Here is a 20,254-nt window from a genome sequence, read left to right on the forward strand (position 1 = left end):
TCCGTCTCAAAAAAAACAAAACAAAAAAAAACAAAAAAAAACTCTCTAACTTGAACTCTGCTTCAAGTTAGATACTGTTTGTTTGTTTGTTTATGTATTTATTTATTTGGAGATGGAGTCTTGGTCTGTTGCCCAGGCTGGAGTGTAGTGGTGCAATCTCGGCTCACTGCAACCGCCACCTCCTGGGTTCAAGCAATTCTTGCACCTCGGCCTCCCAAGTAGCTGGGACTACAGGTATGTGCCACCACACCAGCTAACTTTCTTATTTTTAGTAGAGACAGGGTTTCACCATGTTGGCCAGGCTGGTCTCGAACTCCTAACCTCAGGTGATCTGCCCACCTCGGCCTCCCAAAGTGCTAGGACTACAAGCGTGAGCCACAGCACCTGGCCTAGATAATGTTTAGATTCAAGAAGGAGTCATCAGTGGTAACTGAAAATAATGTAATCAGTACTTGGCATGAAAAGCAAACTTATCCTGTCAAAAGTCATTACCTTGAAGGATGTAAGCTGCTAACAAGGCAGCATCCGATGTTTTACAGAGGAGTCGGCCATGGTAGAGATCCCTTTTGATCTGCAGGAAGACTAAATACCTGGAGAGAAAACAGAGAATAAACTATAAAGGATTTCTTTGATTGCTTTAAAGATAGAAATATGTATTGTAAGCCTATCAAAATCTTTGTCAGGATACTTTTACTACATTAAAAAAAATATTAAAACATAATGTAGAACAAATACATTCTCCATTTCCCTGGAAACTCTTTCAGGTACTTTGCCCTGAACTGACTTGAGGTTCAGTTAAAAATATGCCAGTTTCCTCCTGTAGCTCAAGTCAGAAATGGCTGTTTCCTGGTAAAAGCATCACCCCACAGTGCTGAGCTTTGGAAGGAGCCAGCCCCAGTCGATCTGGTGCCGAAAAAGAAAACTATGCCATCAGAGACTGGCAAACTGGGCCTCTCTCCGCCTTGGATGCCAGCTGATGTTCCTTCTTAAGTAGAATGGTGGGTGAAGGAACTAGCCCAGGAAGAGTTCAGCCTCAACTTACCAAGAGAATTTGTCCATATGTGGAAACAGCCTGCAGTTACCGAGGTCAACCAGACCTTTGAAATGGAATAAAGTGTAAGAAGAGTGAGCCGAGATTGTGCTACTGCACTCTAGCCTGGGCAATCGGAGAGACCTCCTCTCAAAAAAAAAAAAATTCCAACAAGAGGCACTGGTGAAAGAAGCACACAAATGAAGCAGAAACCTGGGGCCAGCACCTCTTTAAATACAGAAAGCTGTTGCCTCAGGTGGAAGCAGGATATCAAAAACAAGAGCAAATAGTAGCTGACATGTATTGAGCACTTACGATCTGCCAGTCCAGGTGTTACACACTTTACATGCAATATCTTATTTAATTCTCACATGACACTTTGCGATAGGTGCTGTTATTATCCCCATTATTCCAGATAGAGAAGCTGAGGCTTTAGTGATTTTCTCATGGACGTACAACTAAGTGAAAGAGCCAGGATTCAACTTCAGCACTGTGAGACCCCTAAACTTGGCTCTTCATCACTATGATATTCTGCCCTCCTTGCACTATAAATGCTTTGCAGTTTCACTAGTTGGATGGACCCTGTCACAGTGGAATGGAATTGATGACTTTCCATTTTGAAATGTCTTCACAAGGAGTGTGGTCTTTATTGCTCTTCTTAGAAGACCTGTAAGATTATGAGGAGCATCAGTCCCTTGAGTGGGTCACCTACCATGGTGGCTCCTTGGCCAGGAAGCATCTCTGGTGATTTAAAAATATTTCCACAGATTCTTTGATAATCCTAATTTCATGAGGTAGAGCTTAATTCCTTCTCTGAGTATGGCTTAGACTTGGTGACTCACTTCTATCAATAGAATAAAGCATGAGTGAGTGTCTGACTTCTGAGGTCATAAAGTCATTGCAGCTTCCTCCTTGTTCTCTTGCCCTTGGATCACTCATTCTTCTTGAGGTTGCTTCAGCAGTCCTATAGAAAGGTCCATGTGGTGAGGAACTGGGGCCTTTGCCAACAGCCAGCAAGGAACTGAGGCTTTCGGCCAACAGCCATTTGAATAACCCATCATGGAAATGAAGTCCCCACCTCCAGTCAAGCCTGTGGATCACTGCAGCCCCAGCCAACCTCCTGACTGCAACCTCATGATTGACCCTGAGCCAGAACCACCCAGCTAAGCTGCTCTTGAATTCCTGACCCATAGACACTCTGAGACAATTAAACGCTTGTTATTTTAACTTTTATGGTCCAGCATCCCTAGGGGAGTAATGAAAATGTAGTAAAATTCCTTTAAATTTGAACAGTCTGAACCAAAAAGAAATTGACCCCTCCCTGGACAGTTGGAGGTTTCCATTGTTTCTGTTTTCAGGTTGAAGAATGAAACAGAGGATTCCTTGTCCACTTGATCATGTAAAAATGCTCAAGAGGAAGAGGGCTGTTGACAGTGCAACTTCTAGGAGGTGGTAGGAAGGGGTCCTAGCAGGTAACTCTGAGAGGCTTGGGCTTGAAGATTCAAGCAATTAACAAACAGAAATGAGGGAGCAACCAAGCCTTCTTCTCTCCTCAGTGCTTGCTACTCAAAGTGTAGCCCACATATCAGGGGTATCAGCATCACTTGAGAGCTTATTGGAGATAAAGAATATAGGCCCATCCTACACTTCCACCTACACCTTTTAACAAGATCCCCAGGTGATTTGTGTATAGATTAAAATTTAAGAAGCTGTCCTAAGAAAATTCAAAAGCCATCTTCTAACCACAGCAGGATGGACTGCCTTCCTCAGACCAAAGGGAAGGTGAGTCTTAGCCTGGAAGTTAATAAGAACCCATCCCCTCACTCCCACCAACCCTACTCTGCCCAAATGTTTGCCAAGAAAAACGAAAGGAAAAAAGACATCATGTAGAGTGAATAATTAAGATGGATCTACCAAATCAAGCTCGTCTTCAGTCTGCTTCCCACAGTGAAATGCCACACGGTGTGTGGGAGAGAGTGAGTGAGCACTTCTCTGCCTCTCACTGTTCCAACTCCCACCTTCCACAGGCTTCAGCAGGATGTGGATGCAAACCTTTTGCCCCTTACTCACTGATCACTCCCTGGGCCTGGATTCATGCATCACATCTTCCATGTTTCTCTGCTTGTCTGTGTCCAAAATTCAGGGACTGTACATATTGGACTAAAGGAGATATTGCAAAGGGATAACATGGCTCTGGGCAGTGATTCTCAATGTGGCAGAGAGGGGAACATCTTCCAGGGGGAGCCCGTCAGAATCTGTATGTGTTGGGGGTGCTCCTATGGTTTGAAAAGGCCCCTTTGGGCTGGGCGCGGTGGCTCACGCCTGTAATCCCAGCACTTTGGGAGGTCGAGGTGGGTGGATCACCTGAGGTCAAGAGTTTGAGACCACCACGGCCAACATGGTGAAACCCCATCTCTACTAAAAATACAAAAATAAAAAAAAAATTAGCCAGGCATGGTGGTGTAGGCCTGTAATCCCAATTACTTGGGAGAGGCTGAGGCAGGAGAATCGCTTGAACCCAGGAAGCAGAGGTGGCAGTGCGCCAAGATTGCGCCACTGCACTTCAGCCTGGCTGACGAGCAAAACTCCATCTCAAAAAAAAAAAAAAAAAAAGAAGAGGCCCCTTTAAAGTTTCTGATTTGCTCCCCTTCTCCTCCCACCCAAGGGAACATGATCCTGCTCACACTGAGAACCACTGTCTTTCCAAGGCATCATTATTGATGGCAGGTAATGGCCTCAGGTGAACTGGAATAGAAACAAGGCTTTCCACTGCTGGGCAGGGTTCCTTTTGATTTCTGGTGATAAAACAGCTGCAGGGAGGTTAAAGGCAAGGCCACAGGGCATTCTCAGGCAATGTCATAAAACTAGATGGGAAGAGGGAAAAGGGTACACCAGTATCCTAAAGAAACAAACCATAGTTGAGGGCAAGAGGAGATGAGCTCATGAAAGAATCAACTGACAGCTTCAAGAGAGACAACGAGCTGCACCACGGCTCCCCCTCCCCTTTCTGCCACAGTGGCTTCTATCGAGCTTTGTGTTTGGTTCATTTAAGGAGATAACCAGTGACTCAATGTTGTTGGCGGAAATATATTCCACATGACTCATAGCATCCTTAGACCTATTCACAAGAGACCCTGGCATGTTGTCCCCTGCCACACAAGGGCCTAAGGAAGACTATCTTGTTGCCTGAGGCACTATCTCCAGGGCCACTGTGTGTTGCCAGGCAAGGGATCAGCCTGCTGGGGCTGCCCAGTGCAGCCCTCCTGAATCTCTGAACCTCAAAACATTTCATAGCCAAGGAAATAGAAGTCCAGAGATGGAGAGTGACTTATCTGAGGTAACACAGCAATCAGAGTCCAGGCCTTCTGACTCGGCCCATGGTAATTAACTTAGTTATCAGGTTAGTCCTAATCCAAGTCAGGAGGACCCTTTGTTATCAGAGAGATATTCTCACTGAGACCAAAGGACTAATGAGCTCTAGACCGGATTTAGGAGAACATGCTTGCTTCTGAGGAAACTGGTTTTTTGTTTTTTAAACTTTGCTGATCTCTTTCTGGCCTCAAAGGGGCTTTACCTCAGCTCCGTTTTTGTTTGAATGCTAGTGTTGTCCTAAATTGATTGGAGTGTGAATCAGGACAGAATTAGCAAGAGCCTGCAAGATGCCAGGGAAAACCTGAGCTTTTGTGTAACACGAACATCTCTCCAGGGTATTGGCTTTGGCATAACGCTTTCTGGTATCAGGGGGTAGAAATGAGTCCACAGGCATTTCCAGAGTTTAAGGCTGTGAACTCTGGAAAGCACTGGAGGCTCCTGGAGAGTTTTTTCCAGAAGATCCTTTGGCCTTACCTTCCCTTCAAATAGATTCTTTGCCACTGGCTTCCTCTATTTACTATTTCCTTTTTCCTGACTATAATTATGTTTAGTACGTCTTCCTCCCCAATACTAGACTGTAAGCTCCTTGAAGTCAGAGACTATGTTTTATTTACTTTTAATATTCTTCTACAGAGCCTAAACATCCTGTGCCTAGCTTATCCATCTATCCATCATCCATCCATCATCCATCCATCCAGTTCTGACACTTACTATATGTGCCAGGCACTGTCACAGGTGCTGGGAATGCAGTAGGGAACAACCTGGAGTCCTGTTAATGGAGCTTACATTCCAATGGGGGAGATGGCAAAATAATAACAAAACAAAATAACAATAAAGACTCACATTTACTGAGTGCATGCTGTGTGCCCTGTTTCATTCAGTCCTCCCAGCAACTCTATGAGGTGACTACCATTTTTTTTTTTTTTTTTTTTTTTTGAGACGGAGTCTTGCTCTGTTGCCAGGCTGGAATGCAGTAGTGCAATCTCGGCTCACCACAACCTCCACCTCCCGGGTTCAAGTGATTCTCCTGCCTCAGCTTCCTGAGTAGCAGGGATTACAGGCACGTGCCACCATGCCTGGCCAATTTTTTGTAGTTTTAGTAGAGACAGGGTTTCACCATGTTGGCCAGGCTGGTCTCAAACTCCTGATCTCAGGTGATCCGCCCACCTCAGCCTCCCAAAGTGCTGGGATTACGGGCGTGAGCCACTGTGCCCAGCCTGTGACTACCATTTTAATCCTTGTTTAATGGATGAAGAGACTGAGTGCTTAGAGATACTGTTCTTGCCTTGTCACAGAGCTAGTTAAAGAACAACCTGGGATTTGAAGCCAGCTCTCTGATTTCTTAGCCCAGGGGTTGGCAAACTACAGCCCACTGCCATAGTTTCCAATGGAATAAAATTTTACTGGAACACAGGCTTGCTCATTCATTTATGTATCGTCTATGGCTGCTTTCACACTACAATGACAGAATTGAGTAGTTGCGACAGAGACCATATGGCCCGACAAGCCAAAAATACTTACTATTTGGCCCTTTACAGAAAAAGTTTGCCAATCCATCTTAGCCTAAGCTAGGCTCAAGTGATGTTCATTGAAGGCATAAGTGACCTGATGACTCCATTCATTCATGTATGTATTGATTCATTCTATTAACATTTTTTGGAGCACCTGTTGTGTGTCAGACATTTTGCTTCCTTGGACGGTGGGGCCCCATTTGCAGTCAGTTTCCTTCTCCTACTTGATCTTTCCAAAGAGTTCATACACCTGCAATCCCTGTTAAAAGCCAAATCTGGTACCTGAATTTCCCATTTTCTTTGCCTTGTCTGTAGCATAGACAAGAAAATCTGTTTATTACTTTAAAAATGACAAAATAAATTAATCAGGATTTGGCAACTAAATTTATCATCTGGGAAGCAGCCAAGAGATAAACTGAAGCAAGTTCTGTACTCCCTACTTCACCCCCTTCTCTCAGCCTGGCTTTATGGGAATGGCTGAGACAGCAGTGAAATTTAGGACCAATATTGCCTGGAAAAAACACACTGACAGCTAAATTAGTTTGGCAGCAAGGTGGGACGGAGGGCTCTAAGCCAGGGATGAATTACGGATGTTGAGTGAGGCTGGGCCCGGTATCTCCTCTCTTAAGATCAGTAGGGATGTGAATGAGGAGAAAAATGCAGCTAATTCCACAGGCTCACAGAATGCCCCAGGGAGGGGGAGGCACAAAGACTGCAAAGCAGGCCCAGGCACCGGTGGTTCACACTCCTGACAATGCTGGAAAACTGCATACTAGGTAAAGAACGCTGGTGAGGTTGAGAGAGAGGGGAAAATTGCCCAAGATGGTTAGCACAAATGCATGCAGACGGAGAGGAGCTCATTCTCTTGCCAGTGTCCTTGAAGTCTGCTGACTTGGTGAGAGGCCTGGCCATGGTCCTAATGCTGTGCTTACCAGGACTTGGATGACTACCTGGGATAGCTTTCTCTCTCAGGAAACAGAAGTTAGCTGCTTAAGTTTTAGGATTCTAGCTGGTGGGGAAAGGGGACAGAGGAGGAGTGGAGATTATTAGAAAAGAAGTGCCTTTCACATAAACAAGGAAGAAAAGCCAGTACTAACTGTACTTGTGCATGATGCAGAGCCCCTGGGACCTACGGACTATGTAATGAATCTGGCAACAAAATATTGAGACTTTGCTCAGTGTAAGGCTCACTGTGGGTGTATTAAGAAGTGTAAGAGGCCAGGATAGTGGTTAATCTTCCCGACAATTCTATGAGGTAGATATCACTATCCCCATTTTATAAATGAGTGATCTAAGGTTAGAGAGGTTAAGTATCTTATTTCCAAGTTAAGTATCTTATTTGGCTGTATACAGCCAACAAGTGACATAAGTAAGATCTGAGCTCCCAGGTCTATGCTGCTTCTTGGGTAGGAAGGTCTGTCCATTCATATAAGATAGTGACACTGGATTTACAAAATTGTATTTTTTTTTTTTTTTTTTTGAGACAGAGTTTCACCCTTGTTGCCCAGGCTGGAGTGCAATGGCGTGATCTTGGCTCACTGCAACCTCTGCCTCCTGGGTTCAAGCGATTCTCCTGTCTCAGCCTCCCGAGAAGCAGGGATTAAAGGTGTGCACCACCATACCCGGTTAATTTTTTGTCTTTTTAGTAGAGACGGGGTTTCACCATGTTGGTCAGGCTGGTCTCAAACTCCTGACCTCAGATGATCCACCCACCTCACCCTCCCAAGGTGCTGGGATTACAGGCGTGAGCCACCACGCCTGGTGGAAAATTGTATTATTAAGAGCTCTTCCTAAGGGCCAAGATAACCATACATTTCCAGTCCTTTAATCAAATTGGAAAGCCATGTGTCTGTGGTGCTCTCACTGGCTGCTCCCTCTCATCCCCACTGTTGGTCCAGTGAGGTGGACAACAAAGACGTGTTAGGTTTGCTCCGATATGTAGACAGGAGTACCAACTTTGGGGTCTGCCCTGGCACCAGTACCTCTTTTAGCAGAGACAGAAGTTCAGAGCTAAGGCAAACACTCTGGAGATCATGAGTGGGGCAGGCTAGTGGTATTTTAACAAAACTCTTGAAAAAAATTTTTTTTTGAGACAGAGTCTCACTGTGTCACTCAGGCTGGAGTGCAGTGCCGCAATCTTGGCTCACTGCAACCTCCACCTCACGGGTTCAAGTGATTCTCCTGCCTCAGCCTCCCGAGTAGCTGCGATTACAGGCGTGATGGCCCGGCTAATTTTTGTAATTTTAGTAGAGATGGGGCTTCACCAAGTTGGCGAGACTGGTCTCGAACTCCTGACTTCAGGTGATCCGCCCGCCTCAGCCTCCCAAAGTTCTGGGATTACAGGTGTGAGCCACCACACCTGGCCTGAAATTTTAAACACAGTGGTTCTACCCTTACTCACCTACCTAAAGCCTTAGGGTGTCTATGATTTGGATGGATTTGGTTTTCTGAAGCAAAGCAAGAGCCACCTCCACTTCCACATAGATGAGCAGAGCCTGGGGCTTCTATGCCTAGTAAGAGACATGAGATTTGGTTCTAGCTACACTCTTCACTGTCTTCAGTGCTTCAAAGTAGGTGGGTACACGCTGCCCTATGCATCTGCAGGAAACAAGCCTTCCTGAAGAGGATTTCCCTCAACTCCCATGTGAAGGGCCCATGCGAAGAAGCCACTTTTCTCCCCTGTCCCACTTCCTTGTTGCCTTTGTACTACTAATTCCTGCTTCTTGCCCCCCTCCTCTCCCCATTTCCTGATTTCCTCTCTTAGAGAAATTTTTGCTCCTTTCACCTGGCATGCTCTTTAGATCAGGAAATGAAAATAATTCTGGCCGGGCACGGTGGCTCATGCCTGTAATCCCAGCACTTTGGGAGGCCGAGGCAGGCGGGTCACGAGCTCAGGAGTTCGACACCAGCCTGGTTAACATGGTGAAACCCCGTCTCTACTAAAAATACAAAAATTAGCCAGCCGTGGTGGCAGGAGCCCGTAATCCCAGTTAGTCGGGAGGCTGAGGCAGGAGAATTGCTTGAAACCAGAAGGTGGAGGTTGCAGTGAGCTGAGATCGCGCCACTGCATTCCAGCCTGGGCAACAAGAGCGAAACTCCGTCTCAAAAAAGAAAAGAATTCCATATTCTTTCCTCCTTCTTCCCTCCTCCTTTTCTGTCTTTGGAATTTTCCCAAGCAGTTAAGGATCTAGGAGTGGATCTCAAAGCCTTACAGGATAACCCGTCTATATGGCTGGCAATATCCTCATTCCCACCTTTGCTGTCTCCAAGGTCTTAGGGAAGGGGTTAGAGCTGACAGTGCTATCTCTTCCTCAGCTCTAGGATTCCCTGGCATCACATCCTCACCTATGGTCCTGCCTTCTACAAAGTAACATCAAGGTTTTGCTTATGTCAAAATTAGGTCTTTCTAATATAAAAATTAGGGATCCATGTTGTAGAGTTCTTGAATCTCTGAGGTGAGACTTTCACAGCAAATTTGGCTCAGATACACAAAATCCTGGGGAAGCTTTGAAGCTCTCACTCACTGACTCTCTTTTAGGATGGCTGTGGGCACAGAGGTTCTTTCTCATCCTCAAGTGGCGCTGGATGAGACAGGATGCATTCCACGCAGCTGTCTGCCTGCCACAGAACATGATCCCCACAATAGTTTATCACGAACCTGATCCAACAGCACCACAGAGTTTATCCATTTTGATTTTAAATCTTCAGTATCTCCCAGCTTATCTTTCAGTGTTATGCCTTTGGCATTTTCCAAGTATATCCATTAGACCACTTGAATCTATTTGCAACCCCCGAAATAAGCAGCAACATAGCTCTCTCCAAAAATGTCCACAGTGGCCACATCATAGGTAAAAGAAAAGATGCTTCTGATTAGTTACTCCAGAGCCCTTTGAGAGTGACCAGTTCAAGAGGTAGTATTCACACTTCTTGAAGGAAAGAAGTCCACTCTGTTGCGACTGCACTGAGGGGTACGCAAAGAAAGCATGTGGAAATGAAATACAGAAGTCATTATATTTAGGAAAAGTTCCTTGCCTCTAAGAGTTAGGCGCTTCCAAATGAGAGGCTCTAAGAGGTCACCATCCCCCTTTCCTATGCTCTCCAACAGGTCCTAATGGCTGCGGGAAGCATGTTCACCTCACCTGGTTATTTCTTCTTTCAGAGCAGCAGGGTCTGCAGGATAAAACTTCACACGGAAGCACATGGTGAATGGAGGCTGGGCTGCAGGGAAAAAGAGGTGCTCATCAGGGAAGACTGTCACCCAGAAGAGGACGGGGCTCTTCTGCCCACTAGCATGAAGCAGCAGAAGAGAACCCTCATATATTTAGGGCCAACTTATACTCAGAACAGTGGAAAATTATATATGTAGATCAAAACTTGAGATAAGTGGGAGGTTTCATCCCACCGTCCCCAGGGCTGTGGCTTGAGTCTTTTCATGGAGAATACTTACATCTCAGTTGTTTCACCACAGACTTTGTAAATTCCAGCCAATGCTGAAACAGAGAACACAGAACATGAAAACCCTAATGAGAAGGGCTGTAAAATATAACTTGTTTTCTCCAACTTAAAAAACTAGACAGATTGTAGCCTAGAGTGAAAGCAGCCCAAAAGCTTATGAAAGATAAGTTTGGTGAGTAAAGAGTGATATGATTTTCTGAAATGAGCTCCCATGGAGCCAGCTGTGAAGGGGGGAATAGTTCCAGCTTCAGATGCCATTTCTGGGCTTCCCTGGAAATGCTGTCTTCTAAAGCAGGGTGCCAAAGTTCTGAGCCATGTTTTTGGCATGCGATTAAGGCACAAGCGACTGCATGTATGTGTGGCGGGGACAGAGCCCCACCTGGGTTGAGTCGGGAAATACTGACTTTAATGGGTGGTGTGTGTTTCTGTTATGCACCAGCTTTTTTTTTCTTCTTTTTTTGGCAGGGGAGTGGGGATAGAAGATTTTGGTAGCAACTCTAGAAAGCAGTGAGAAGTGGAAATTTCCTAAGTCAGGGATGGCTGGTATATATTCCCTCTTTCTTTGAGTAACATAAATTGCCAACCCTTGTGTTAGAAAACACATACTCAGGATTCCTTGGCATCCAGCGATGTTTTAAAATCTAAATCTCAAATGATAACTAACCACAACCAACGTGTAGGATAGTACCTTCTTCCCCTTGGATTTTTCAAGGAGGCAGGACATAGAGGCAGAATACATTTTCCCATGGTACTTAACGTTTGGGGGAAGCAATGAAACCATTCTATATGTGTTCCTTAATTATACATGGGTCCTTTATAAATTTTATTATTGATGTTTGTTGCTTTTTGCTAATCAAGATTAGGTAGGACTGCTATTAATTGGGGTTTGACTATCCAGAGGTAGCTTAACATTGCCAGATGTAAGCTCCATGAAGGCCCAGAACTGTCAGTCTTGTTTACCACTGTATCACCAGTGCCTAGCACAGTGTTCAATAGGTAGCTGCTGAATGGCAAAGGGACTGGGCCCATACTTCCTTCTTTTCTGGCTACTTCAATTTAGTGTAATGTCTTGGCAGAGTCCTCCCTCTGGCAGGAGAGCAGCCAGGGCGCTGCAGTCAGCATCCTGGCCTCCCTTGATTCCCAGTGATCACCTTCTGGGCTGGGCCATGGGTCATGCAGTTAATGGACCCACTAAGAGCCAGTTCTTCTGTCAGCTCCACATGGATAATCTGGACTGACATTCTGCCCTCCTGCTTCTGCTGATCTGAGTTCCCACGAGGCTGGCAACTCATTATAGCCACTCAATGTGGTTAAGAGGCCCTTCTCACATTACACGGCCCACCGGCCCACCGCGGCTCAGCTTCACAGGGAGGCAAAGGCAAGAGATGAAATTGCTCAGAAACAACTGGGGTTCCAGGGTATGCCCGTGAAGACGGAGGAGGCCTATCTGTTCAGAGCACACTGGAATTGTGGACAGTGAGGAGAACATAGCCAGTGCCAGGGATTCAGTACACAGAACACCAACACCCCCAGACATTACACTGATAGATTAAAAGAAATAAACAAAGGAAGGTAGAAATTAATGACTGTGAGATGCATTATCAGCAGAGGGCAGATAAAGCTGAATGACAAAAGGCTATTCCCCTTGACAATAGCTAGAAAGAAGATTTTAGTTTTATTGTAGTGAGAGCTCAAGAAAGGACTGAGGCTGGAGGAGAGTAGCAAGGGGTGAGAAGGGACTGAAGAGCTGTCACAGCTGATCCATGGGATTTGGAGTCTGGCAGAGAAATCTTGAGAGGAACCCAAGAATATGGTGATGGCCAGAGTGGCTTTTTGCAAATGCCTGACCAAATCGGTCCCAGATTCACTAGCAAACAGACAACATGGGCTTAGGGAGGAGGGATTAAAAGAAGAGGAAAAGAAGATTCAGAGAGGAGGGTTTCCTCCCCTATCTGAGTGAATGGGCCAATGTGGCACAATCTTCAGACTCTAGGGGCTTGAAAGGGTACAAAGCAGAGGCCAAGAGAAGGTGGAGGCCCTGGGCCCGAGTCAGGCATCCTGGGGAAGGAAAGTAAGGGCAGCTCCTCCAGGAGAGACCAGGAGAGCTTCCAGATGCATGGAGGCTCCTGGAGAGCAAACACTGACATCGGATGGATGTAAGTGCTGGGTTCAGACTGTCTTGAGACCCAGGGAAAGAGGTTTATTTTAGGCCCTTACACCCTGAGGGAGCAGGGGAGCTCAGCTCCTCCATCCCTACCATGAATCAGTGGACTAAGGACAACTCTCTACAGGTCCCCATTTCCCTACAACCCTCAGATACTCTCTCAAGCCTCTCTGCTCTCCTTAACCCCTCCCGCAAGGCACAGAATTACACAACTTTCAGAGGCTATCAGTTATACATTCAGCATGGAATCTCAGAAACCACACTGGCCCTGGAGTCAAACAGGTCTGAGCTCGAGGCTGGCTTTGCCACTGACCTGGGGCAAGTTACTTGTCTGAGACTTTATTTACTCATCTGGATAACAGATATTATCATTAGGGATACTCATCTCATTTTGTTAAGGATGAGATGGAATAACATACGTGAAGCTCTTAGCTTAGTGCCTGGCACGACTCAGTGAGCAGTATACATCAGCTGGAAGAATTACGTTTGTGTGCAGCACAGAGCCTGGCAAGCAGTAGGAACTCCATAAATGTTTACTTCTCCTCTTTCCCATGTTCTTATCTCTCTCTAGTTCCTTCTCATTTTAACCTTCACCACATCCACATATTTCTCTTATTCTCCTCAAGCACATTCTGACCTAACTGAAAAACCAATGAACAGGATACAATTTGCCTTTTTTTCTTCATATACCACCACTCTAGGGGATGAAGAGATCTTGGAGTCACTGGCCCTCCTTTTTTTTTTTTTTTTTTTTTTTTAAGACAAGAGTCTTGCTCTGTCTCCCAGGCTGGAGTGCAGTGGTGTGATCTTGGCTCACTGCAACCTCCACCTCCCGGGTTCGAGTGATTCTCATGTCTCAGCCTCCCAAGTAGCTGGGACTACAGGCACATGCCACCATTTCCGCGAATTTTTGTATTTTTAGTGGAGACGGGGTTTTGCCATGTTGCCCAGGCTGGTCATGAACTCCCGGGCTGAAACAATCCGCCTGCCTTAGCCTCCCAAAGTGCTGGGATTACAGGCATGAGCCAGTGCACACAGCCAGCCTTCCTTTTTAAGGATAAAAGTATGGACCAAACAAAGAAACACCATCATTACCTCTCTACTTTAGTGGGGATGCCAGAGAGTACATCTCCACAAAGAGCAAAGGGTAGATGAAGGGAAGTTATAGAAACTGCAGGTGTCTGCAAGCTGGGAGGCTGGGCAAATGGATGTAAGAAATACAACACTATAAGCCATTAACTCACTCATGCATTCATTTCTTCAGAAAATATTTATTGAACACCAACTACATTGTAGGCCTGTGCTAGTTAGACGGGAGATAGTGATGAATGAGACAAAGTCCAGGCCCTCACGGAACTTACATTTTTGCAGGGAACACAGGTAATCACAGAATGATGTAATAAGTGCTATAACAGGGTAGCAGAGGGCACATGGGGGCCCATAGGAGGATCCCTAATACAGAGTGGGGTTAGGGGAGATTTCCCAGAGGAAGTAAAAGTCTAAGCTGAGACCTTAAGTGTGAAAAGGAGTTAGCTGGAAGAAGGGTGTGGAGTGTGGAGCGGTGAGGAAAAGGAGAAGATTCTAGGCAGGGGAACTCCATAGGTGAAGGCTCTGTAAAGAAAGAAGGTATGATGTATCTGGAGGGCAAAAGTATTACTGTCTGGCGGGACCACAGCAGGTTGGGGAGATGAAGCTGGAGAAATAGGCAGGGGCCTGAGATGATGGACTTGTTCCTGAATCTGTCTGGAATATCAGCACCCTTGTCTATCAGAATGCCCTGTGTCTGCAGAGCTGCCTATGCTGTGTAGAGCAGAGCAAGAACTGCAAGATCTGCAAGGTGCTGAAAGGCCCGCGCTGGTTTGGCTCTGTCTGTACTGCCTAGATTGGGTTGGTATGGCACCTTTGGTGAGGCCTTTCCTAACCAGTACAATGTGCTTCAGCCCGCTTACTAGAAAGTGGGCAGGAGAGGCTCACCCTGTGACCTGGGCTCTGAGACCACAACTCCAGCCCAGCTGCTCTGCCTCCAACTTTGTGCAAATCATTTAAGCTCCCTAGCCTGCCATTTCAGCAACTGTAAAATGACAAGCTTCTCCAGGTGAGCTCTAGCCAAGGTGCCTTCCAGGTCTAATGCTATGATCTGAAGAGACGACATCCAACTGCAGGGTCTGGTGGTCCCTGATTCCTGAAGCTTGACTTTGAATATGAATGACAGTTCAAGACCTCAGGCTTATTGACTAGCCCTGTCCTCCTTTTGTGCTTTGAATATTGACTTACCCGCTGCTTATCTGGGTCTACAAAGCGGATACCAAAATAGTCTTTCTCAAGTAGGTTCAGATGGTGGCAAAGAAGGTCAAACAGGTACTGGCCTTTGGCATCTCTCTGCAAAGAAAGAAAACTCCATTGAGAAATGAGTGGGTTTCTTCAGTGTAACTTTGTTTTTTTTTTATAGCCATTAAAAGTTGTTTGTAACTGTTGCATGTGTCTATGAAAGGGGTGAATGTCCATAACTATGTCCTCCACATTGTGATACATCACTCACTGTCTGGAATCCAGAGGCTTTTAGCACCTGGAAGGAGCCCAAGAACCCTTCCCACCACAAAGATGTCAGAGAAGTCAGGGTAGAGTCAGGTAAGCCCAGTTCCCATCTCAAATGCACAGAGAGCTTTCTTAAACTGTGGGTGTAGGGAATGTCAGTGTGGAATACAGCAATAATTACACCAGGCCCAGCTGACTGAGCCTCTAAAGTAAATCTTGAATCCATTCACTTCTCTTCCTCTCTGTTACCAACACCATAGGTCAAGCCACCACCATCCCTCAACAGGACCACTGCCAGAGCCTTCTAACTGATCTTCTGCCTTTGCTCTTGCCCTTTCAGTCCATTCTCCGCACAGCAATGAGGGTGTCCACGATTTAGACATCATTTCTTTCTTGCTGAATAAGTGATCAGGCACATTGTAGGATATTTAAACATACAAAAGGATATACTATGAACAGTAAGTCTCCCTTCCACCCTGGCCACCCTGTGCCCCAGTTCCTCTCCCCAGAAGCAACTGTTATCAGCTTCTTGTATATCCTTTTTTTTGAGATGGAGTCTCGTTCTGTCTCCCAGGCTGGAGTGCAATAGCGCAGTCTTGGCTCACTGCAACCTCCACCACCTGGGTTCACACGATTCTCCTGTCTCAGCCTCCCAAGTAGCTGGGATTACAGGCATGTGCCACCACGTCCAGCTAATTTTTGTATTTTTAGTAGACACGGGGTTTCACCATGTTGGTCAGGCTGGTTTCTAACTTCTGACCTTAGGTGATCTGCCTGCCTCGGCCTCCCAAAGTGCTAGGATTATAGGTGTGAGCCACCATGCCCAGCCCTCTTGTATATCCTTTATGTGATGTTTTATACACAGGCAAACCTACATACATATACATCTCCTCTTTTAAAAATACATTTTGTAACATATTTTTAAGCTCTTTTCTCCCACTTAGGGTATCTTGCAAATCCTTCTATGGCAATATATATAGATATGCCTCACAGTTTTTAACTGCTGCATGTCACTGCAATGAATCTAAAATTATTTACCCAGTTCCATATTGATGACATTTGTTTCTAATTTGCTATTACAAACAATGTGGCAGTGAACATACAATGATCTTTATATTACTCACTTCTCTTAATTCTTGTTGCTCTCAGAATAAAATGAAAACTCTGATCATGGCGTCCCAGGCCCTATACAGCCTGGCTTCTCTCTGCACTCACCCAAAATCATTTTCCTCACTACACTTCAGCCATGGCCTTTCCGTTCTGAACTCCCCAAGGCTTTTCTGCCACTGTCTTTGCATTCCCTCTGCCGGGAATGTTCTTCCTGCAGCTCTCTGCAGCCACTCCTATTTTTTGAGGACTCAGCTCAAATGTCCCCTCTTCAGAGAGGCCTTTCCCTATAGTACAGCCCTTCCCAGTTACTTTCCATCTCATTTTGCCATTTATGTCCTTCATAGCACTTATACCAATCTGTAATTATCTTGTTGATTTGTTTAGTTATCTATTTACTATCTGCTTCCTTTCTAGACTGTAATTTTCATGAGGTCAGAATCCTTCCCCCAGAACTTAGCACAGGGCCTGATGCTTGGCAGGCAGGTCCTCAATAATTATTTGTTGAATAAATTACTGAATGAATAGAAGGGAAAAGGTTCGCTAAAAGATTTCACAAAATGGTGAAAAGCTAGGCTGTTTATAACCCATAACCTTCTACTTCAGAGACCTGCCTGGATGCCAAGGGTGAAGTGGGAGGAGAATGACTTGCAGGAAACTGTCAAAACATCTGGAGCCTGCACAGCATCCATCGCTGGCCTGTCCCCAGTGGTCTCTGCAGCTCAGTTCAGATGATCATCTCTGGCGGGTCTATGTCTAATTTAGCATACAAATTGAGGTTGTATGAGGAATTTCTGTAGTGTAGTGGTTATCACGTTTGTCTCACAAATTGAGGTTGTAAGATAAGATCCAAAGATCTCTCCTGTGCCAAGGCCCAAGGCCATGGGTAATTACAGAAGGGCCTGGCCCTGCCCCAAGAATGAGCATATTTTTAAGACCTTCACAAAAGGTTTACACCTCACCTCTTCGCCTTCTGCTAACTCACCACATACTATCCAAGGAGAACTAGGGCAGGATGCTGATCTCGCGGCAGTTATGTTAAGAAGTTTGTCCTTGCAGGAGCTGGAAGAATAGGTGAGTAGACAGCTCAACTACAGAAGGAGGCAACATGTGGGCAACACCCCTCCTCTTCTGAGACAGGAATAATACAGGGTGGTCACAGGAGAATAAAAATTCCAGACAGCAGTTTCACATGACTAGAGGCTATGGGCTGATAAGACCCTGAAAAACAGGGCATAGACCAAGCTAGCTAAGACCCACTGAACCCAATGTGTGGCTGGATTTGACCTAGGTTTCTCCTAGGACCTCACTATAAACTCGTTAACATACTAGATCACACACCTACCAGTGCCAGGACTGTTCCAAGACCACCCATATTTGCTGTAAAAATAGGTGCCACTGCAGTTATGAGAAATCTCTACCTTTTCTCAAGAATTTTCATGAACATTCCACCCCTTGGTTAAAGAAACCCATAAAGACAGAAACCCCAAACCCCACTGAACGACTCTCTCAAGTATGCCTATGCTCCCTTTTCTTGAATGTGTACTTTGCCCTTTGCAATAAATCTCAATAAATCTCTGTTCTTTTACTATTTTCTGACTCTTCCTTGAATTTCTTGAAAGAATTCTTATCTTCTCAATGGTGTCAAGAGCCTGGACACCAGGTGGGGTGGAGGTCTCAATGGCGTTTGGGGACCTCCCCCAGCCCACTGGTATCACTTCTGCTAGCCTCACACTCCCTCTCACAACATAAGCCTGAACTCGCAGGCCCTATTCCTCCTGTCTTTGGTCCCCTACAGGAAAGAGTGACTCTCAGGACAGAGACTCGTTATGAATCACACTGTGACTTCTGGGTGGTGGGCCACAAACCAGGTCTTTCAAAGGACTCCGTCAGAACTTTCTTTGTGCAGGGCCTATTAACTACTTCTTCACTGATGCCAAGAGAGTGAGAAGAGCTTAAAGAGGTATTTCAGGTTCTCTGGGAGCAGAGGAAACATGTTCAACTCTATCTCATGCAGCATATCCTATACTACTATCTCTCTCAGAGCAACTGAAATGGAACAGAGAGAGACAGTAGCATATTTTCATTGCTTTTCTCTACAAATTTTACTTTGCACCAAGCTGACTATTACATTGTGATCAGCTGGTGCTTTTTTTTTTAATGAAAAAATGTTTTTCACAAACACTACTACAGTATGATGTGAGTTTTACGGGCTGAAGAAGTTTGCTTCCATACATACAACAACCAGATTAGCAATGGGACAGAGATAGCTATAGGGAAAACACGCTTCTGTGATGGAAATCATACAGACTTTTAATAAGAATCCTGCCTTTCATAAAACAACTCATTCTCATGGGCTGCGAGCTCAGATGCACTTGTAAGGCTCTTAGCTGGTAAGAACCCTGAACTTGGTAGATCCAACTTCAGATTTCTTCCACTTCACAGGAAGAAAAAGGAAGCATGGCTTTTCTCTTGGAGTAATTAGGAAATAAGGACATATCCCACTACCCATTCCCTACAGCTACATAAAAAAGACCTTTTTCTGGTTACTTTTCAGCACCTGGTGAATCCCCCTGCTCCCCCGCCGTGAAGACATAGTTCCCTCAAGTTCCCGTTTACCAGTTACCAGTGTTAGATGCATTGTTTTGAGCTGCAGGGCTCTTGCATAGACTAATGAAGAGAAGCATCTTCCTTTGCTCTTTCTCCAAGGCTGGGGTGGGGGTGAGGGGAATGAGGAAAGAGGTAGACACAGAATTCCATGAAATTTAAATCCCCAGCAGGTATGCAAAGGTAGAATCAACTTAGAGCTCTGCTGCAGAGGCACCTTTCACAGAGGGTTGCGACAAAGCCCTTCCTTTGAGGCACTCACACCTGTGGCTGGTGGAGTGGCCTGAGGCAGCACTGGGTGAAATCACATGCAGCTGAACCATCATGATGGGCTCCCTACAAGCCAACGGCAGGGGCAAGATTTTAGGAATTTTACAACTTCCTGGGCTTGTGGATCCCCCTTGCACTTCCTGATGCCAGCTGCGTCCTGGGATACCCTCTCCATGGTCTCCCAGTCCTAAGTCCAGGGGTTTCTGGAATATTCTGTGACAGTCTTTTCTTTTGATGAGATGGCAAAGCCGTCTTCCCTTCCCTTTGCCTGCAGGTGCCCTGGCACTGTGGCTAAACTGTGTGTTGAATGTTGTGCCATTGATTATACTGGAGAAACAGGCACTTGCGCTGACAGGTGATTACTGTTTAGTCACAAAGTCAGAGCTCCAAGCCTGAGGACATTTATCTTCAGGACAAGTGAGCTGAGGCAGAGCACCCAAATCCTCACCCTGCAGCTACTTCTGAGGTTATTCTCTTCCCAAAGACATTATTGGATCAAAATAACTTATTAAGCACTCGTTTAAAAAATAAATTTATATTTTATGAACCACAACAGTGCCTATACATATTTGAAAATACTAGTGCATATAGGTACAACCCATTTATTCTCTCTATATGGTGCACAGAATGATTCATGAGCCTCTTGGAATCACTGTGCAGCTCTGAGGGTGGGATAATTCCTATTTTTGCTCCTCCCTGGAACGCCTGGTTCTGGTTCTCTATGGTTTGCCTATTCTTTAGGGAAGGGACTGAGGCAGCAAGCAGTAAGCAAGCTTGGGCCAGTGACCTAAACTATTCAAGGTTAATTGCATTTTCTGTCTCATCATTGATATCCATGGGCAGGAGAGGAGCTTTATTTTAACCCATCATGGATGAGGTTAATCCCAGGCTCTCTGGCATGCAGCATCCTGATGAGAGAAGCCAAGATGCAGAAAGCCCCACTCATTAGGCTCCACTTTATTCAATCCTGCTTACTTGTGAGGCACACAAGCACCTCACAAGCAAGTGCAAACGAAGTTGAGTCTAGCAGAGGGTAAGAGTGATTCCAACTTCCTCCTGGCTACATGCTATGATCTTGGTTCACAATCTGTTAAAGGGTAGCTGGCCTTGGTTTCACGGGCCCTTAGAGAAGGCAGAGGTAAAATGGAGGGATTACAGAAAGTGGGCACCCGTAGCCCAAAGTACAAGAGTCCAGAGGTGGAA

General features: G+C 45.6%; 1 protein-coding gene across 7 annotated transcripts in view; it reads right to left on the reverse strand.

The window, feature by feature from the left end:
- The window catches only part of FRMD5 (FERM domain containing 5), a 330,818-nt gene that overhangs the window by 38,597 nt on the left and 271,967 nt on the right, over window positions 1-20,254 (reverse strand). For all 7 annotated transcript variants that reach the window (XM_004056096.5, XM_063698971.1, XM_055363578.2 and 4 more), the window contains exons 2-5: window positions 14,807-14,911; window positions 10,361-10,403; window positions 10,053-10,131; window positions 493-590 (exon numbers count right to left, since the gene is read on the reverse strand). In XM_004056096.5, the coding sequence (XP_004056144.1) occupies window positions 493-590; window positions 10,053-10,131; window positions 10,361-10,403; window positions 14,807-14,911 (325 nt within the window). The remainder of the gene's footprint in view (window positions 1-492; window positions 591-10,052; window positions 10,132-10,360; window positions 10,404-14,806; window positions 14,912-20,254) is intronic.

This window comes from Gorilla gorilla, chromosome 16 (assembly GCF_029281585.2).
Source record: "Gorilla gorilla gorilla isolate KB3781 chromosome 16, NHGRI_mGorGor1-v2.1_pri, whole genome shotgun sequence".
Classification (NCBI taxonomy): domain Eukaryota; kingdom Metazoa; phylum Chordata; class Mammalia; order Primates; family Hominidae; genus Gorilla; species Gorilla gorilla.